Source organism: Schistocerca piceifrons, chromosome X (assembly GCF_021461385.2).
Source record: "Schistocerca piceifrons isolate TAMUIC-IGC-003096 chromosome X, iqSchPice1.1, whole genome shotgun sequence".
In the NCBI taxonomy this organism is placed as follows: Eukaryota; Metazoa; Arthropoda; class Insecta; order Orthoptera; family Acrididae; genus Schistocerca; species Schistocerca piceifrons.
This window is the reverse complement of record NC_060149.1, coordinates 213271112-213293976: the sequence shown is the minus strand read 5'-3', so window position 1 is coordinate 213293976 and position 22865 is coordinate 213271112. Positions and strand designations below refer to the sequence as shown.

Here is a 22865-nt window from a genome sequence, read left to right as displayed (position 1 = left end):
TATAAGGAAAAACAGACTCCATCAGAGTGTCTACATGTTTATGAGTTTTGTCTTGCTTCTCCTTGTGTTTCATTCTGTAATATTCATTTATAAAACCATTTCTAGTTCACTCTCAGATATCTGATTCAGGCTACTGGAATGACTAAGGACAGAAACATTTAGCACAGCAACTTTGTTCACTAACACTCACCATTTCCGAGGACCAAGAATAAACAGGTGAGCATTTAAAAGAAATACTGCCGTTATTGGCTGATCATCAGGCAGAGGATTTTCAATCACAACATACTCACTAGTGAGCATATTTAACAGAACTGTCTGAAAAATAAACACAAGATTCATAGTACATTCATCATTTAAAAAAAAAGTGCTATAATAATAACAATGCCAGTTTTCTCACACACAATATGTGAAGCATACAGAAAAATTCAAGCTTTAGAATGTATTTAAAAGGCCAATGGTGTAGATAAATACAGGGTGATTCAGCTGCCCCTACCAATGTCATTTTATGCAACTCGCAATATTATTTTATTTATTTATTTATTCATCCGTGGAACAATAAATATTGTATGGATGTCGTCAGTTTACACCACATGAGCACACATCTACATTTACAATGAAACAGGTTTCTCATATTTTGTGTTGTTTTTATAACTAGTCATACACACATTTATAATTACATAATATTTTGGTGATAATGTCATATGTTGCTAATAATCTACATCTATGTTAAATATTCTTTTACAGTATAACAACTTTTACTTACTAAAAAGGTTTTAAGCTTTTGTCTGAAAGTGAAGGGCTCATTTATTTCTTTAATTTCTTGTGGTAATTTGTTATATAGTTTTATCCCATTATAAAATATACTTTTTTGCGTCTTTGCCTTGTTCTTTCTATCTAGATGGAGGTGGTGACAAGCTCTTGTTTCATGGTCATGTATTAGGCTGTTTGTGTTGTACATGTTGAGATTTTTCTTAATGAACATTATGTTCTGAAAGATATACTCACAAGAAACAGTTAGAATTCCTAGCTTTCTAAATAAATCAAGACAGTGGGCCCTGTTGTTGCTGTTAGTTATTATCCTTATGGCTCTTTTTTGTACTTTGAACACAGTTTGTATGTTACTGGCACTTGTTCCCCAAAACATGATCCCATAGCTGAGGACTGAGTGTAGATATCCGTAATATGTTATTTTAAGACAGGTATTATTGCATACCGGTGCAAGGATTCTAAGAGCATAGCATGCTGTGGATAATTTCTTTGCCAAAATGTTGACATGGTTTGTCCAATTCAGTTGGCTGTCTACATTCATCCCTAAGACTTCATTATTATTAACTTTTATTCTAGTGGCATTGTGTTTTTTGTTCAATTGGAAGTTAATATAGTTAGTTTTCTTTACATTTAGGGTTACTTTATTTTTTAATGACCAGTTGTGGACATCATCGAGAGCCTCGTTTGCTCTTTCTGACAGTTGTGTTGGATTTTCACCTGTTATTACTATGTTGCTGTCATCAGCAAAAAGTATTTTTTCTCCATGTCTGATACTTTGTGGGAAGTCGTTAATGTATATAAGTAACAATATTGGGCCTAATACACTTCCCTGTGGGACGCCTATATTCACATTTTCTGGGTCAGACAGGTGTTTTATAAGGGAATTGTTTGAAACTTGTGATATCTCAACTCGCTGAACTCTGTTTTCCAAGTATGATTTGAAACGCTTTTTTGTCACACCTCTTATTCCTATTTGCCCTAATTTATGAAGTAAGATTTTGTGGTCAACTGTATCAAAGGCCTTGGACAAGTCTAGAAAGATACCACTTACATTTTCACCTTTGTCCAGTGCTTCTAAAATTACTTTAGTGAACTGTGCTATAGCAGATTGTATGCCTTTTCCGGGCCTAAAACCAAATTGGTCATTGGAAAGAAGATTATATTTATTCAAGTAATTTAGCAGTCTCTTTTTGACTAGTATTTCTATTATTTTAGAAATGATAGACAGTATAGAGATCGGCCTGTAGTTCTCTACATTTTCCACATCTCCGTTTTTAAGGATAAGTATAACTTTTACTTGTTTTCGGTACTCCAGAAAGTATCCAGATTCGAAAGATTCATTAATTATGTCTGTTAATGGGCCCTTTATGGAGTCTATACAATCTTTAATTACGCAAACTGGGATTTCATCAAGTCCTACTGAAGTTTTATTTTTTAGTTGGTATACTACTAGTGCCACTTCCCTTTCTGTAGTTGGCAAGAGCACCATTGAGTTTGTTGGCTGGTTCTGAGTAGGTAAATCATACGTATCTGGAAATTTCTGCTGTAATTTTTTTGCAATACTATTGAAATATGAGTTTACAAAATCAGCTAATTTTTTAGGGTTACCTACTGGTACATCTTTGTTTTTAATATGTGAATTGAGGTCCTTTTTAGCAGAGTTAGATGTTTCCTGTTTGACGATGTTCCAGGCTGCTTTGCCCTTGTTTTCAGCTTCAAGTAATATTTTGTTGTTTGAAAGTTTTTTTGCGGCTAGCAACACCTTTCTGTATATTTTCCTGTACTTTTTGTAGAATTGCAGAACTTCTGGGTTAGATTGATTATTTTTTATGGAGTTGAGATATCTAAGAGTTTCTGAGGATTTTTTGATACCTGTAGTCACCCATTGATTTCTCTTTGTAGTTTTAATTTGATAAAGAGTTTTGGGAAACATCTCTTCAAATCTGAGTTTAAAAATTGACATGAACTTGATAAATTTCTGATTTGCATTGGTTTCTGCATAGACTTTCCTCCAATCTTCATATTCTAGCTGGGATTTAAACTGATACAGGGCTGATTTGGAAAACATTCTTTTGTATGTACAAAGTTTAGGAGGAGTTTCTACATGAATGTTAGTTTTTAAGATCTGGCAGAGGTGGTCTGATAGGCCCAGGTTTTGGACAACAATATGACATTTTTTTACTATCAATATCTGTAGCTAGATGAGGAGGATTCTTTCGTTATTCTAGTTGGACAATTAACAAGGGAGGATATTCCATAACAGCTTAGAATATTCACATATATGTTGCTAGCCTTATCAGGCTTCATCATATTAATGTTTAAGTCACCACAGATAATTACATTTGCTTTTGGTCCAGAAACCTTGTCTAAGCTTTGATTCAGTTTTAGAAGAATATATCAATGTCTCCACTGGGAGAGCAGTACACACAAAATATGACTAATTTTTTTGCTATGCCAGGTCCTATTATTTCAACAGCGGAAAGTTCGAAATGTTTGTCCTCACCTAGATCTAAAAGATCATATCTAACTTTATATGACATACCTTTTTTTACATAGATACATGAACTTCCACCATTCATTGAGATTCTGCTATAGTAACATGCAAGTTCAAATGAGGCTAATGCAATGTGTTCAATTTCCTTCCCTTTGCACCAGTGTTCAGTGATACACAAAATTTGGCTATCAAAATTTTCCAATTCTACTTCTAACTGTTGTGCTTTGTTCTTTATGGCTTGAATGTTTTGGTGAAACACTGTTAGGCATTTGTTTTCACTTATCTTGGTGGCGCTTTTCCCTTTAGACCTGATGCTAAAAAATCCTTTAGATGAGCTGATGGCATGGTTATTCCTCTGTTGATGACAGTGGAGGTGAGTCTGTTGCCAGTTAGACTTGGAAGTTGGTGTATCTGAAGGTATCTGCCTTATGTTAGTCTTGTAACTGAGGCCAGGTACCAAAAATCCTTGTAGATTCCTCTACTTGCAAGCATTTATCTCTTTCCCTGTTATGTGCTGTTGTTCACTGCTTTGCCCCAGCAAAAATCCTGGCTTCTCAAGGGTGGCTGCCTTCTTCTGGTGTGATGACTACTCCTATTACCACTGCTGCTGCTGTGTGCTGTTGCAGTGAATGCTAGTGATTCTGGTTGCTTAGTTATTGATGTTGGAACTACTGCTTCTGATGTTGCTGTGACTGCTAATGATTCTGGTTGGTTGGTTTTTGATGCTGTAACTATTGCTTCTGTTGTTAGTTCTGCTGCTGCTAATGTTGGTTCAGTAGTAGGTTCCTCTGTTGCTACTGTTTTTTGGATGGTCCATTTGTGTGCTGCTCCTGTTTTTGCTGGTGTTTCTGCTATTGGAGATTTACACCATCCCAGTTCAGTGGCTGTCACTTTGTAATTGCATTTAATTGCTTCCCTTATTAAGTTTCCTAACCTGGCCTTTCCATTTCTGTTAAGGTGAAGCCCATGTTTCGTAAAACATTCTCTGTCAAGTGTGCTTGAGTCAATTAATTTCACATTGCTGAATAGCCTACAACTACTTATAAGTTTCGCATTAATTCTGTGAATTTCCTTATTCACACATGACCATTCAGGTAAATCATGCCTGTGGGTAAAGTTCACCAGTAAAATGTTTGTATTTGACAGTACTAGCAAAAGACTCAAGAGCTGTTTATACATTTTCATAGCATTGTTTTCGTAAATGTCTTTAGCTCCTGTGCAGATTACAACACCGTCCTGCTTGTCATAGTTATATTTTACGATGTTTTCCGTCACTTCTTTGAAACCAGCACCTGGTTTAACCATGCCTGTGACTGTCATTGATTTACTATTTACTTGCAGTTCTTGAGAAATTCCATTGGCGTGACTGTTTCCAAAGATGTCGACTTTTGATTCTTTCTTCTTTGTCACACACGTCGGTTTTTGTTTATTTGTATTTTCACTTTGTTGCAAAACGTCGTATTTGTTTTTATCGCAAAATGTGACAGATTTTACGGAGTTTGTTATTCTTTTAGTGGACGAGGGATTACCTTTTAGCAACACTTTTATCCACTCAGACGTTGTTTCACTGTCTTGCATCACTTCACTAGCGTTTTGCATATCCTTATTGCAGGCATCACTACTATTCGACAGAACACTGTACCTGTTTTTATCTGTAATTATAATTTCATTTGCTGCCTTTGATGCCTGTCTATCGCTTCCTTTCCGCTTCTCATAACTCACCAGGTTCCCGTTTTGTGGCTTTATTGTTTTATCATTTAGAATATGGCGCAACTTCTTCAGCTCACAGTTTTCATTAGTTATATGCGAAATCTCACGTCTTAGAACATCTACAACTTTGTAAACTTGAAATGCGTTCGTTTAGTTTTTCGATTTCACTTTTACAGTTTTCACAGGATTCCTTTTTTAAGACAGAACAGTAACTTTTATTCACTCGCTCACTATGCATCACTACACTCGTCGCCATCTTGCACACCAGGTCTTCAGAAACCACATGCAAGATTTTCATATTTTCTCTCTCACTATAAGCAAACTGAAACTATTAGTCCCACAGCAAAATGAACAGGACCTTTTTTGTAGGAAATTTGATGTAGTTGAATTTTGTAGTGGGATACACTTTTGCTAGCACTTTAAGTTTTTGATTTACTCAAGAAAAAATACAAAAGTGCCCTTCAGACACACAGTCCTTCCTCAAATTCAACCTCTACCTGTCAAGATTTCTAGTACATTGTTCATGGCATTCACTCCTACCACTTTATAAAAATTTGTGACTGCCTGAATTATTTCCAACTCTTCAGTGACTGGCCTTATTATGCGACTGGTACAGTTGAGCACTTAAAAATTGTAAAATTGACATTTGTGTGAATATTACCTAACAATTTTGTGAATTTTAGCAGCATACAATAAACAATTGCATAATTGTATTCTTCAGACCTTGTGAATATGAAACTACCATGCTTGAAAGGGTCATGTTTGGATCAAATTGCAGTTTAATTGGTTTTAGTGTAACATTTAAAAAAGTCATCTTTCTTTCATTATTTTCAGAAGCACATTCAAATTAACAATGTTAATGAAATAGCCAACTATATTGGTGTCATAATAGCCTAATTGATAAAGACTAAAAAAAAAAGGTTGAATATCAGGAATAGTTAGTGTATTTGGAAATTTTTGTACGATGGCAGGAAGGAGAGCCACTAACAACATACTAGAAATCCTGACTGGTGAGGGATGACTGTGGGGTTAGAGGTTTGTTTGAAGGTCACTTTAGTACATTTGTCTTGAATAACACAAAAACCATGGCCTAGTGTGAAAAAGTATCCCAGTACAAAACTTAACTATATTAAAATTCCTACAAAAAGGCCTTGTTCATTTCTTCAAATAATTTGGGCATAGCAAGTGAGAGAATATGAAAATCTCACACATGGTTTCTAAAGGCCATATATAAGATTGGGGGTTGCATAAAACAACACCTAAAAAGGGCAGCTGAATCCTGACACAGAGGAGCAGGAGAACATGAATAAAATACATTTGTGAAATATGGAACTTCATTATGAATGTTCATTTATATTAACACATTTAATAAATTTTGGCTTATTTTCAACTCATCTGTAAAATAACTTCTCAGATTATCATTACTTTTGTGATTTTCCATCATCCGACAAAACAAAATGGGCAAGATGCAGGAAAAAGTTAAGGTATTCATACATAAAGTAGCTTTGATGAAGCGTATCATGTAGATTTTGGGAATCAAAGAAGGAAAATTAAGTGAGGAAAGTAAACAAGAATGTCCTCATGATGAGCATTTTATACAGAGTCACATGACTACAAGAAGTAATTAATTACCATCATCTGGGATAAAATTGTTCCACTTTCCCATCTCCTTTGACACGTTAACATCTGATTAGTTGGCAGAGTGCTGGTGAACTGCAGTATAATTCTTTTTTAGTATCTGTATCCCCTGTGTGACTAAATCAGGGTAGATGTTATCATATTTTAGAAACTGTCTATTGCTGCAATAATTTTTCAAAGTATTCAGGTAGTGTTAGCATTACTTGGGGTGACATTGTCCCATGTGTTCAAATCTACTCACAGAAAGCCAAAATTGCACTGATCCCATGTTAAACTAACCAAACATCAATTTTGTATGTAATAGATCATTACTAAAGTTCAACGAATTGTTAAATTCCAAGCAGCGAAGTAAACAATTAAAAGAGATAAAATGTCAAAGAAAATACTAATTACTTTATTTTGTCAGGTCAATCGTTTCCAAAGCATAAGACAATTTAAACGTTAACAAAAAGCATTACACAAAGCTATGCAGTTGAGGAGCAAAAAATAGGTTGTTCTCAGAAAATTTTTGGGTCGGTTTATTTTGTACGGCCTCCAGTAACACATCTTCTTAGCCTCAGTTAAGAATGTTAAATAGTCACTTTTTTCTGTTAAGATTGTGTCTTCTACCATGTCAACTTCATTTTTGTTCATTGCCAAAGTTTCAAGAAGCTTTTGTCTGTTTAGGGAGACAATCCCAAGCCTTTGAATCTGGAGATAAGGATTTGGAAAAGGCCTCTTTTAGGCCGTTCAGTAGTTAAAGAAACACTTGTCAGCCTGGTAGGTAACAACATAAACAAAATTTCAGCCTTCTGGTGAAACTTAGCCCAAAACACAGGACAATATTATCCCATTGTGAAATATAGAGTTTATTTTCACCCAAATGAAAATTATGAATTTCATATTTTACACCTCAGTCTAAACCTCTTATAAAAATTAAAATGACTTCTTTAACAGACTAATAGATGAAAGCTGGAACATCACTATTCTGCCTCAACTAAAAAGCCTTTTATGTAACAAGTGCCTATGTGGCAGCAGATTCTAGAACTACAGAAATGGTGGAAAAACAGTGCAGCTAGTGCTGCTACCTATTGTTTAACATAAGAGATATGGATATTCATTAAAGTATGTCCAATGCAAGGCATAGTAACTTGTTTTTCATCTGGGCCAATGTTACTTGCAAAGGGCCAATGTTAACTCAACTGATGATTTCAAGAAATACCACAAGAAATAACTATACCGAGCGGGGTGGCGTAGTGGTTAGACACTGGACTCGCATTCAGGAGGACGACGGTTCAATCCCACGTCCGGCCATCCTGATTTAGGTTTTCCGTGATTTCCCTAAATCACTCCAGGCAAATGCCGGGATGGTTCCTCTGAAAGGGCACGGCCGACTTCCTTCCCAATCCTTCCCTAATCCGATGAGACTGATGACCACGCTGTCTGGTCTCCTTCCCCAAACCAACCAACCAAATAACTATAAAACTGTGACTGTTTCATGTTGATGTACTACTCCATCAAGGGATCTGATAAATTTTCATTAAAATAAATCAAGATGGACAAGAGAAGTGTCAAACAAAAGAAGTTTCTGATGGACAAGAAGAAATGAGAATACAAGAAATCTTGCATTATAAATGAATTGCACATGTTTAAGCCCTTCATAATGAAATAACAATGATCAGAATGTAAGCAATGTTATGTACCCTATACTTTAAAACATACAAAAATATAAATAAATGTTTGTCACTGACATAAAGTAAGAGGTAAAAAAATAAAAAATCTGAGAGGGTGTATCCTCAGTGGCAATATTAGGTTAACACCTAATGTTAGGAACAGTTCTGGTCTGTTCATTTCATAAGAGAAAAAAGTTTGTCAGAATAGTCTGAAACATGATCAAAGTTGATCAAGTCACATTTATTTGTGTGATTATTGGTTTAGTTAACGTTCATGATTCCACTTCCTAGTGACTACCAAAGACTAACAAACCAATAGTCTGACTTTAAGGCGATTATTAAGATATATGTCGCACAAAACACATTGGGTTATGCAGTGAGTGCTCATTGAGCTATAACCAACTATTCAGTACTTGCTATGTCATCTTTCCATACAGAAGTCACCTAATACTGCAGCAATGTAATAAGATGCAATGATACACCACATTGCATACAATATATATTTCACTGGCGATACAATTATTTCTACGTATCAGTAATACACATTAGGATAGTCCATGACAACAATTAAAATGGCAATTACAACTTAGCTCAAGACAAAAGTTGAGTAAAATTATATATTTTAGAGGATACATATTAAAATGTGAGGCATTACTTGTGTACAACAAAAGGGCTAAACAATCACCTATCAACATGTCATCAGAAGGAGTTATAAAAACTCATCAAAAGACATTAATTAAAGATAATTTCATATAATACAATGTAAAGCACTAAAAAATGTAACTGGAGTAAAAGATGGGCTGTGATTGGTGTTAAAAATTACGTTGCTGTATATAAGAAATGTTTACAGAGGGCCAGCCCTACATTTTGCCACATTTGTGGCAACCAGTGAAAGACCAAGGGGTGCATAATAAGATTTATAGTCAGAATTTCACCATGTGCAATGTGTGTGAACAAGAAAACAATATTGCAACCACAATAAGCAAGTCAGAACAAGTAAATAATAATAAAGAACCTACAGTCCATGATGTGACACAGAAATGATGCATGAATAATATTTCTTTTAACAAAACAAAAACTGATGTCAGTAACTATCAAAATAGTCTTTACAACCCTGTGAGTCTTTCAGAAGAGATACTTCCACTCAATGCAATTACAGATTGGCATGAGGTACATTATAGGAAAACAACTGCTCGTTGTAGTGATAAGAGAATCCCATCCACTACAGCAGAACAACAAACAAACAAACATGCATTAAATGACTTAAGATGTAGCTGTACAGCCAAAAATGCCTTATAAGGTAGCACTCCAGACACCTGTAGAGGAAGAAAGATAAATACCCCAATCACCTGCCATGAAATTCAAGTGCCAGAGACAGAAAATAATCTGATAATAAGCACTGATGAGGAACAAGGAGTGCTATATGGAGTGAAAATGGTGCAACAACTAAAAATCTAAACAAATATCTTGACAAAATATTTCCATGCTATACCAATTATCACTAGAAACTAAGTGTGTAAATATTAGTTTCAAGATCAATGTTGATTTCCATCTTAAGGACAAGCTAGTGGGCATTGTCATATGGCCCAAGAAAGTTGGAATAAAGCATTTGTTTATTCTGGACATCAACCAGTGCCCCAGTAAAATAAGTTTGAAATAAAAAATCAGGGCCACAGAATATCATACAGAAAGGATATTAATGTTGACAGTAATATGACTTTCAGCGTAGCAAGTTTTAATGTGCAGTGTTTAAGAACCAAGGTGAACCTTTTATCATTCTTTATAGAAGATGTGAAACCAGATGTTTTATGCATCTGTGAGCAATGGTTGACAGAAGCAGAAGGTGGCTGTTACAGACCTTTTGAATATTTATATATGGTAAATGCATGGTATCAAACTACTACAACTCATGGTGATGTGACAGTGTATGTAAAAAAAAAAAGTAGTGTAAAGGGAATCAATTTTAAATTTTTTTGTGCAGATCTGGATCTTGAAGTGGCTCTCATTGTTAACTCTGTGTGCCATTCACCAGAGTGTACCTTTGAAAACTTTATTGCATGGATGGAGAACTGTTTATCTTACTTTACATGCCTTAAGTCTAAAACTGCATTGTATGGTGACCCCATCATATATATAGGTGGTGGAAGTGGTAAAGAGAGGCTCTTTGTGAGCTTAATAAATAGCTATGGGATGCTTGTAGCAAATTGTTCCCCAACAATGAGTGATACCTGGTGAGACACAGCTACCACCAACTTCAGTACATGGAATTATAATATAATTGTAGTTGAACCTATGATTGCACATCGCAGCACATTAGTAATGGAACTCGGTATGGAGAACAAAAGTAAATTGCAACTATTCATATGCTACTCAAGTCACACATTCAGTGAAAGGATTATTGAAGAAGAGCAGCATAAAATTGCAGAAATGTGGACCAGTGACTCAAAAGTAAATTGCAACTATTCATATGCTACTCAAGTCACACATTCAGTGAAAGGATTATTGAAGAAGAGCAGCATAAAATTGCAGAAATGTGGACCAGTGACTCATTACACTAATCATGGACTACACCTGAACAAAACAGGAAAGCTCAGACTGTGCAGGAACATTGCTTCATCAGTATCAAACCCATGGAAACGGTGTGATGTAGTAAAAACACTTACAACCAGCTCTGCAAGAAAGGTCAGATTTTGTACCGGTACTGTTGAAACCAATTCATGCCAAGATAGACAGGGAACCAATGTGAATACAAGAAACAGATGTATAGCTGTGTCTCACCCTGTCACTGCCAATGACATATTAATACCATATGATGAAGTTCCACCCAAAGAACCTCAAGGACTGGAAAATAATTCCGATGCAGTATCTCCAAGGATAAAAGGTAATCCCCGATTTTCTACGAGAGAAAGAAGAATTCCAAAAAGAAACAGTGATTTTTTATGGCCAGCACCCACCCGACCTCGCCAACGACATCTAGTGAACAAATCTCCAGCTGCGACATAGGTCTTAATGTATCCAACACAGTTTTGAGTGCAACGGGGACTAACGGTGTTAATGGACAAGCAGACCAGCAGAAGGACAGTAGAGGTAGCTATAGGAATCTTATTATTCTTCATCAAAATATCAGAAGTCTCAAAAGTAAATTAGAGTTTTTATCTGTAAATTTAGGGGACATGGACACTGTTGACCGTCCTCATGTTTTATGCCTTACTGAGCATCATGTAACAGTTGGAATCGATGGGCTGCAGCTTGATGGGTATGATCTAGCTACTCATTACTGCAGAACAAGTAAGGAGAAAGGTGGTGCTGTAATTTATATAGACAGTAAAATCATTTATAAATCTTTAGATCTAAGTAAGTATTGTGTAGATCAACATTTTGAAGTTTGCGGGACTGAAATTTCTGCAAAGGACATGTTACTTACTGTGCTTGCAATTTACAGAGCTCCAGCAGGGAAGTTTTGCATCTTTATGAATAAGTTAGAATCTCTTTTGACCAAATTGTTCTCTAAAACTAGAAATTTAATAATTGTAGGTGACTTTAATGTCAACTTCTTAACTGATAACAACCTCAAAACTGACCTGGACCACTTAATGAATTCTTACAACTTGGCTGCGATGGTTACCTGGCCCACTAGAGTTACAGAAAATTGCAAGAGCCTTCTAGATAATATTTTCATTGACAAGAATAGAGTCAACAGTGCTAGTGTGAGCAAAGTAATTTATGGCCTGTCTGACCATGATGGACAACTTCTGAAAGTAAATAACATCAGTTTGTGCAATAAAATCTCCCACACCTATAGGTCCTATAGATGTATAAACACTGAAACTGTGTCTGCCTTTAACGACTATTTGTCACAGATAGATTGGGAGCCAGTGTACAGCACATCAGATGTTAATGATAAATTTAACCTTTTTTTAAATGAATTTATATCTGTATTTGAAATGGCTTTCCCAAAAAAAACTGTCAGAAAGAACAATGAGGTTTCTTCCAGTAAACCATGGATTACTGGAGGTATAAAAATTTCTTGCAGGACTAAGAGGGAGTTACATGCCTCACTAAGAGTATCAAATGATCCCCTTGAAAGGTCTCATTTTAAGTTATATTGTAAAATTTTAAAAAGGGTGATAAACAAATCCAAGAGCCTGTATATTAAGTCTGAAATTGATAAATCTGAGAACAAAATAAAAGCAGTTTGGAATGTTATAAAGAGAGAGTGTGGCAAGAGTAACAAGAATGTTAATACCACAGAGATAAGCTATAAGGATGAGGTTATTCATAATCCTGTAACAGTTTCCAACATATTCAACAATCACTTCATAACTGCAGCAGAACAAGTAGGTTGTAACGGTTCCTTAAATGCTGCTACACATTTATTACACAGAGCTAACCCTAACACGTATGACCCAATTTGTATTGCCCCAGTTACTATTACTGAAGTTAAAAATACCATCAAGGCCTTAAAAAATAAAAATTCCACTGGTATTGACAACATTTCACCAAAAATACTGAAGCATTGTAGTGACCACATATGTCAAGTCCTGTGTCACATTTTTAATGAGTCTATCCAGCAAGGTGTTGTCCCAGAGAGATTAAAGCTTGCCGTTGTGAAACCACTTTTCAAGAAGGGTGACAAAACTAATTTATCTAACTACCGTCCAATATCACTACTAAGTAGTTTCTCAAAAGTATTAGAGAAACTAATGTATACAAGAATTGTAGAACATCTTAACAGCCACAACATACTCAACAGAAACCAGTTTGGTTTCCAAAAAGGTAGATCAACTGAGCAGACTATTTTTTCTCTCACAAATGAAATTTTAGAGTCAATAAATAATAAAATGTCACCTATTGGAATTTTTTGTGACTTGTCTAAGGCCTTTGACTGTGTGGACCACAACATTCTCTTACATAAGGCTAATTTTTATGGCTTGCGAGGTAGCATTGGTAGATGGATAGAATCGTATCTGCAAAACAGAAAACAGAAGGTGATAATTAATGGTGCCAATTATAGTCCCATTTCTTCTGATTGGGGCACATTAAAGTGTGGTGTGCCTCAGGGGTCCATCCTAGGACCTTTGCTTTTCCTTATCTTCATCAATGATCTCCCACTTTGCACAGACACCGAGTGTAAATTTACTCTTTTTGCCGATGACACCACTATTCTGCTTGAAAGTCGAACTAACAGTGACCTAGAAAATAAATGTAATGCTGTACTCGTTGACATCCTACACTGGTTTAAGTGCAACGGACTAACTCTAAACATTCAGAAAACTCAGTATATGCAATTTCACACATCTCAACAAGAAAATGAAGTATGCCACTTAAACTGTGGTAACCAAAATATACTACACTGTGAATCATCTAAGTTCTTGGGCATTCTAATTGATGGCAAGCTGAACTGATCTGAGCATATCTTAGACCTACGTAGAAGGCTCAGTGTGGCAACTTATGCTCTGCGTGTAATCACCCCCATTGGTGATGAGGACGCTACTAAAGCTGCCTACTTTGGTTATTTTCATTCTATCATGTCGTATGGCATAATATTTTGGGGCAACAAGCCTTTAGCCAAAAAAATATTTACTGCACAGAAGAGAGCTGTTAGAATCATGAGTGGTGTTCATCCAAGATATTCTTGCAGAAGTCTGTTTCATAAGTTACAAATATTAACACTTACCTCTCAATTCATATTTTCTTTGATGATTTTTGTTTCTAACAACCTATCTCTTTTTAAAACTAATAGTGAATGTCATGATCATAATACTAGGTCTAAAAATGATCTACACAGGGATCTGAAACATTTAAGTCTTGTTCAGAAAGGTGTTCATTATTCAGCCACAAAAATTTTCAACTCCCTTCCATCAGGTATTAAAGATCACATTAATGTCTTACCTACTTTTAAATGTAAATTGAGAGAATACCTAATGGTAAATTCCTTCTATTCTCTTGATGAGTATCTACAGATAAAGCAATGATTTTTTATACTGATAAAAATTTGTTTGCTATAGATCACATTAACTGTTTAATTTGGAAAATGTACTATATTTCCTTTTTAGGTATTGTTTTATATTACTTGAGCTATACCTTTGATTTGATTTTAACCTACAAACTTATTCATAATCTTATGGTACATTTTTGTCATTTTATATATGTGTATTATTTGTTTAATTTGGAAAATGTACTATATTTCCTTTTTAGGTATTGTTTTATATTACTTGAGCTATACCTCTGATTTGATTTTAACCTACAGACTTATTCATAATCTTATGGTACATTTTTGTCATTTTATATATGTGTATCATATCTGTTGTATGTAATCATGACTCATTCCACATCCTTGTGATTTATCACAATACGGATTAATTGAATACGAAATAAATAAATAAATAAATAAATAAATAAATAAATAAATAAATAGAATGTCTATTCCAAAGCTTATTGATGAAATTTGATGACATATTACTAATAATCCCCAAGAATAATCCTATAGAGAAAACAAAAGAATAGGAGAAACCTAATAAAGAGCTAGATAAATTAAAATGCATTGTCATAACGATCAGGGACTGGATGAAGACAGCTTTAGATCTTCCAATTACAGACTTACAAACTTACTCCATTCTAACTACTTAAGAGCCAAGAGAATTTACACAAAGGAAGTAGAGGATGCAAAAACGAAATACAATCACAGGTGTATTAAAGAGGCTTACAACCCATGTAAAGCAACTTGGAATCTAGTAAATGGGCACAGAAGAAAGCCTAACTCTGCATTAAATTCGTATAGTTCTGATGTCTTCAGTCAGTACTTAGAACAGTGAAAAATACTATAAGTGAAATACCAGACATGGGATTAGATCCTAAAACTCATATAGGAAATTTACACTGTTGCACAATTAAAAAGTGGAATGAAGTGCATCCTAAAACACAGTAAAAACAGTGAATTGATATAAGCACTCAGAGAATGCAGATATCTATGACATGTACTGCACAATCCTGAAGAATATCATTTACCATTTACCATTACCCATAGTAATAAATAAATGTTTATCCTTTGGTGTTATCCCAGAATTCCAAAAAACTGGCACAGACAGTACCAGCCTACAAAAAAGGGGACCAGTTCAAAGCGTCAAGTTTCAGACCAATTTTAGTTACAGTTATGGAGTCTGGGCTGAAACACCAGATAATAAGTTACTTTGAAGATAGTAAAATCTTTCGGGACACACAGCACAATTTTGAAAAGGAAAGCCAACAATTATAGCAGCACTGATTTTAATTCCAAAGATAAGACAGGGGTTCAAGGACAGAGAAAGTGACCTCAGCAAGGCATTTGACTGTATCTTGCACAAGATACTGCTCAATAAGCTAAAGTGTTGTGGTGTTGGAGATGTTGTTCTGGTAACTCTTCAGTCTTATTTTGAAAACTGATGGCAGGTAGTATCAGTCCATGGATAAATCTTCCAAGAACAAAAACTGGAGTGTAGCATACTCCATGGGTATGTCATAAGACCTCTCCTTTCCCTATTTTTGTCAATGATGTATGTTATAATAACCACATTTTACATTTTGATGATGACACTACCTTTTTTATTGAAGGAAAATCTGCTGTACAGCTCTCCTAGAAACAGATGTGCTCTTTAAAAAAATTAAAAAGTAGTTCATAAAAAAGAAAAAAGAAGAAAAAAGAAACAGTATATTCTTTTTACAGATAGACAATTGGATTTCATATCATAGGATTTATTTTATTTGCATTTGGAAGTTTCAGCATTGCTGTCTTCTGCATCTTGGGACTGGGTTGACAATTTATCCTGCCCAATATCAAACTGGGTCCATGCAAATGCTGTCAGTGGTCAATGTTGAAGTTTCAATGGCTTTCTTCTCAATCTACAATAATGGACGATGACATCATTAACATGTTGTGATTAACCTCACAATCAACCAACATCCACTGGCAGTATTGGAAAATGGATTAAATTTTGCCCCGACATCCAGGAATGTTCCCATTACAGAATTCATTTCCGCCATTCAACAAGCAGTGTCCAGGTTTCCTGACGATCTGGCTGATGTTGTATCAGGTGCCACTCCTCACAATGTAACCTCCTTGCATGAAGGATCTGTGATCCGGTCCATCAGAGAAGACCAGAATTTAGTAATTCTACCAGTGGACAAGGGCAAGGCAATGGTTCTTCTTTCATGATATTATTATGTGGGTAAAATGGATCTTTTGCATGCAGAATTGGCATATCAAAGATTACAGAATGATCCAAGTGAAACTATAAAATACAAGACACTTTCACTTCTGAAGAAGAGTTCATCATCTGACAATGTTCTTAAAGAACTTCGACCTGGTGCTGCAGTCCCACCAAGATTACACAGTTTGCCTAAGGTACACAAGCAAGAAGTTCCTCTTCGGCCTATTGTTAGCAATTTGGGCACTCCGACTTGCAACATAGCCAAGTATTAACATCCATTCTCAGCCCTCATGTCATAAAATGTGAACATTACATTTCCAATTCTCTTGTTTTTATTCAGCGTTTGAATTCTTAGTGTCTCAGTCCCATGGATTTGCTCATTAGCTTTGATGGTGTGTCACTTTTTCCCAGAGTTCCTCTCAAAGATTCTTTGCAGTTAATTGATGAAAAATTGGTCGAAGAAACAACTAAGCTTTGTCACCATGTGCCGATGTGTCAATGTATTTTTTATTTAATGACAAATACTTTGAACAAACTGACGGAGTGAGTATCTGAAATCCATTATCCCCCATAGTTGCCAATTTGTTTAGGGAAGATTTTGAGGACATGGCATTGAAGATGGTGTTCTTGAACCCAACTTGTTTTTCGAGACATGTCAGCAGTACGTTTATGGTATGGCCACATGGGAGGGATGCTCTGAATCATTTCCTAGATCATTTTAACAGTCTGCATCCCAATATTAAGTTCACAATGGAAGTTGAAAAGGATGGATAACTTCCATTTTTATATGTCTTAGTCTACAGGAGGTAAGATGAGATACAAGGGTGCAGTGTTTATTGTAAGTCCACGCATGCAAACCAATACCTTCATGCATCAAGTTGTCATCCATTATACCAATGCAACGGGGTCCTACATACACTGGTAAGAACAGCTTACACCATCTCAGATGCAGATAGTTTGACACAAGAACTAGATCATCTAAAAGCTGTGTTCAAGCAGAATGATTATGTCAACAATCAGATCTGTCATGCTCTACACATTGGACCTTTGTGGGAACCAACTGAAGATACAAGCAGATCAGGGCATTCCTACTTTTTGTGGGAAGCACATCTTCAAGAAAAGGAAGAATTTTAAAGAAATTTGATATTCAAAGTCTATTCTGTCTGCCAGCTAAGACTAGAGCTCTGCTAGGCTCAGTGAAGGACAATTTGCATTTGAGGAAGCCCAATGCCTACAAAATTCCTTGCCATTGCAGGAAAGCATGTATTGGACAAATGATTCGAACAGTCCAGGATTGATGCTCGGAGCACCATCACCACATGCATTCATTTCAGCCAGAAAAATCTGCAGTTGTAGACATTGTCTTACTGAAGGACATAAAATGTTGTATCATGAGACACAAGGGGTTGCCCTGTGTCATATTACTGAGACTGTGTAGTGAAAGGAGCCATTGAAATCTGGCTGTCTGACACTAATATAAACAGAGATGAGGGGTATCCTTTAAGCAAGAGTTGTAATCCTGTTTTGGTTGATAATAAAAAGGAACAGTCTACATTTTCATCACCAGAAGCTGTCAATAGCGTTTTATATCAGTTTATCATTTCTACAAGTTTTCACCACTGGTGCACTGTTGTGCCTTGTGCTAGAGGGCAGTTATATCCGCACACAAGTGGTGGACCTACAGCCAGTGTATGAAGGAGCTGCCGTAATGTGTTTGATTTCAGTTCTGGTGAGTTAGTGTGACACCTTACTCACCTGGAAATGGTGGCCAGGTGAACTTCTGAAATATTGTGTCATGATGATGATATACTCCAGCTAGAGACCTGACATGAATATCATCAATTACTATGCTGGGAAAGTTTATGGAGCCACACTTTGTTTCCATGTTAGAACTCATTTCCTCCAATGAGTATGAATGAGATCATATTTTAAATTTTCACAATCACCATGTATGGTCAGATGTCAATCATCACACAGCTGTTGAAGCAAGTCACCAACAAAGATTTTCTGTCAGTGTTTAAGCCAGCATTGTTGGTGACTGTTTGGTAGGGCCTCAGTAACTTCCACCCAGGCTCTATGAACAAAGTTATCATAATTTCATAGAGAATGTTGTACCTGATCTCTTAGCAGATGTGCCTCTAGCTGTGTGACAAAACATGTACTTCATGCATAATGGAGCAACTCCTCATTTGGGTCCCAATGTCCATTTGCTTCTAAATAATAGATCTGCTTAAAGATGGATACATAGAGATGGACCAATCGCCTGGTCTACATGTTCTCTGGACCTAAATCCATTGGACTATTATTTATGGGGGCATTTGAAAGCTCTTGTGTATGGAACACAAGTACAAGATGTTCCGAGTCTCCATGCCCATGTTATGCAAGGCTGCAAAACCTTATGCAATACTCCAGAGATACATCAGCACATCTGAGATTCAATACAATGGCAGGTTGATTCATGTATCAATGCCCACAGAGTCATATTGAACATCTCCTGTAAGAAAGAGTTGCACGTGGTATACTAGTGTGTTCTGTTCATATGTATTTTCCATAATCAATGATTTGGAGAAAATGCGTTGTAACATGATGGAAACAGATGGTTTCAAGACCCATGTTTATATAACATAATTTCTTCATTTACGTGTGAGGAATGTGTCCTGCAATTCGTGCCATACATTTTTCTTACACACTGTATTATTATGACATCCGCTACAAGAGGAATGTTGAAATATTTATACCAAGCTGTCAACTGTCTGGAACACAAGATAGTTTCCCAATGGTTGCTCAAAAAATGTTCAATGCACTGCCTTGACAAGTGGAATTTCTGCTGCCTGGATTATTCAAAAGAAAAACTGCACAGGACTTGAAATGCCATCCATCAAACCCTATTTGAGAATTTTTCAACAGTGACCAAAGTGACTGAACTAAATGATATTGTCCTTATTGTGAAAAATATTCCTTATGTGTTATTTGAAAAATTGCAAACAACACATATGTATATGTGTTTCGTGCTGTCTGTCCATCCATGACTACTAAATGATGCAGATATAGCAATAAAGTAATAAAGACACCAATTCTGCTGGAGAGAGCAGAACTGAGAGACCTGTTAAGCACACACACCTGAGCAAAATTGTTGTGTTTGCTGTACTAACAGTGAAAGCAAACTGTTAATGTTTTGCATGCACAATGGGCAATGGAAGACTGATGGACAAAAGATGCCCAGAGAACCCAAGATATCCTTGGTGATCCTGCCCTCTGATTTAATCAAGTGATTAACTGATGTTCTGACTGATGACCAACTGACTTACACCCAACAAAACTCAGATGACTGACTATGCAGGTTAGCTGAGGATGACGTCAGCTGTGAGTATGACAAGAATGGCTGGTATGGCTGAGAACAAGTAGTAGAAGAAGGATCATGGTATGCTCACACCGCAGATGGTGCACTGTAGTTGACAAATGACCGTAGGATTATTGACAGCACAATAGCAACCTGGTGGCATATGCTCCCCCCTCCCCACAATCTCTCTCTCCTTCCTCCACACATCTAACACAAGGGCGATGGCTCACTGGAGATCATCAATGAGCTAGCAGACAATTCTTTCTTTGAGGTCAATGTAAAGTGGCTTAACAATAACATACTGCTGGAGGTTCTGGTTCAATACTTGTAGAGCTATAAGGCTGTCAAGCTTTTTCTTGACAAGAATGTCATCCCAGCATTAGAGATGGAGCACATGAAGAAGACTCAAGGTACTCCTATATGGATTGCTGTGGTGGTATATATGGTCCAGAAAGGATTGCTATATACTGGGTTTGGAGATATAGTGATAGAGCTACTTGACTGGACTGATAAGAGACCGCTACTGTTCCTTTTGGTAACTGGTATGGCTGGGTAAAAGTAGTAGAAGTAGGATTTGCAAAAAATCTTCAAGCTGATCAAGTTCTCGGGCTGCCAGCTTAGGCTGATCTTCTTCCAGCAGAACCTAACACAAAGGGTCAGAACTCAAATCAGTATAAAATATAAAAGTAAAGCATCACATTCATTTTCTAGTTCACCCACTAAGTTAATTTAGCTTCCTAAGTTTATATAATTATATTACATACTTCTGATGAAATACCAATACCATACTATAAATTATAGCAGTGTTCTATTTACTGTTTATTTGTTATGAGTTTCCTATACATATAACCAGTTATTTAAAACTGTATAAACTGTGATAGTAAAATTCTAATTCTGATACAACATCCTTACTGATAATTTTCTCATATGTCTTATAACTTTTTTGGTATGAACTCTTGAATGACAATCTAACATTTCTTTAATTAAAGTTATTTGACTGTAAATACTTGACTGAATCTTAAAGTTAATCTTATACAAAAAAATAGTCTCAGAAAAGTGCTGTAAGGTCAGCAGTTTCACTTTAATCAGCTTCTATTTTATATGTAAGGAATTTTATCAGCTGTAATCTATTGCTAACACATAATTTATATTTACACAAACCTGGTTGTTGTTAGTAAATGCTGCAGCAAAACGATTATCAGGGCTCAAAATCATTTGCTGCATTATTCCTTGTATTCCTGGGTTCACTTCTCTTGTAAGATCACTTGTTGACAAATCCCAAGTGATAAACTTATTTGAAATTGAGACAATGTACCGAAAGTCAGAGGTTAAACAAAATCCAAACACAGCAAACTGGTGGCCCTCTAGAGAATACTGTAACACATTCACATAAAACCAGATATAACTAAGAATCCTTCTATATCACCATAGCAAAAGATCGCAATTATCATTAATGGAATATGCAAATGACAATATAACAAGAGATAAATTGTGATATAATAATGTGGTAGCAGTAAATAAGAGCACAATTTTGTTTTTGGAAATTAGTGGTAACAATATTAAATACATTATATTCAATTAAAATAATTTTACTCAGGGCCCCATTTGATTAGAAATATAAAGACACTCTGGACAAATTTATCTGTCACATAAATAATGTTAGTAAAATGCTCTAGTTGTTGTTGTTGCCATGGTCTTCAGTCCAGAGACTGGTTTGATGCAGCTCTCTATACTATTCTATCCTGTGCAAGTCTCTTCATCTCCAAATTACTACTGTAACCTACACCCTTCTGAATCTGCTTGGCAGTGCATTCATCTCTTGTTCTTCCTCTATGATTTTTACCCTCCACACTTCCCTCCAATACCAAATTAGTGATCCATTGATGCCTCAGAACATGTCCTACCAACCAGTCCCTTCTTCTAGTTAAGTTGTGCCACAAATTACTCTTCTCCCAAATTCTATTCAGTACCTCCTCATTATTTACTTGATCCACCCATCTAATTTGCAGCATTCTACTGTAGCACCATATTTTGAAAGCTTCTATTCTCTTCATGTCTACAGTGTTTATCATCCATGTTTCACTTCCATACATGGCTACACTCCATACAAGTACTTTCAGAGAAAACTTTCTAACATTTAACTCTGTAATCAATGTTAACAAATTTCTCTTCTTCAGAAATGCCAGTGTAGATTTAATATTCTCTCTACTTTGACCATCATCAGTTATTTTGCACCCCAAATAGCAAAACTCATCTACTACTTTAAGTGTCTCATTTCCTAATCTAATTCCCTTGGCATCACCTGATTTAATTCGACTTAATGTTCATCTTATGTCCTCTTTTCAAGACACTGTCCACTCCATTCAGCTGCTCCTCCAGGTCCTTTGCTGTCTCTAATAAAATTACAATCTTGTTGGCAAACCTCAAAGTTTGTATTTCTTCTCCATGGATTTTAATTCCTACTCTATCTTTCTTTTCTGTTGTTTCCTTTACTGCTTGCTCAATATACAGATTGAATAATATTGGAGATAGGCTACAAGCCTATCTCACTCCATTCTCAACCGCTGCCATCTGGTTTCTGTAAAAATTGTAAATAGCCTTTCGCTCCCTATATTTTACACCTGCCACATTCAGAATTTGAAAAGAGTATTCCAGTCAACCTCGTCAAAAGCTTTCTCTAAGTATACAAATGCTAGAAATGTAAGTTTGCCTTTCCTTAAGGGGATACGGAATCACCTATCGCCGCAATGTTAATATATGCCTACTATAGGGAACATTTTCTCACAAACTACTGGAGACAGAGAGGTAAAAATTTTACTGTATGTGCATTCATATGTTACAACAATACTGAAACAACAGTTTATTGTCAAAGTATTTTCTTACAGAGATATTGTACATTTATTTTTAAGTAAATTTTTTCCATCGCTTTTTACTAGACTATCACCCCTAAGTCTTTTGTAAATCAAGTAATTAAAAAATCGTTGTTTTAGTATGTAATAGGGACCTATGTCACTACGTCATAAAAATTTCAGACTTCTAGGTTGACCAGTACCTGAGATAATGTTCCTAGATGAAGT

General features: G+C 35.8%; 1 protein-coding gene across 1 annotated transcript in view; it reads right to left on the bottom strand.

The window, feature by feature from the left end:
• LOC124722253 (NACHT and WD repeat domain-containing protein 2) overlaps positions 1–22865 on the bottom strand; it is a 312786-nt gene that overhangs the window by 101239 nt on the left and 188682 nt on the right. Inside the window, exons 17-18 of the mRNA XM_047247442.1 lie at positions 20950–21162; positions 191–315 (exon numbers count right to left, since the gene is read on the bottom strand). Of these exons, the coding sequence (XP_047103398.1) occupies positions 191–315; positions 20950–21162 (338 nt within the window). The remainder of the gene's footprint in view (positions 1–190; positions 316–20949; positions 21163–22865) is intronic.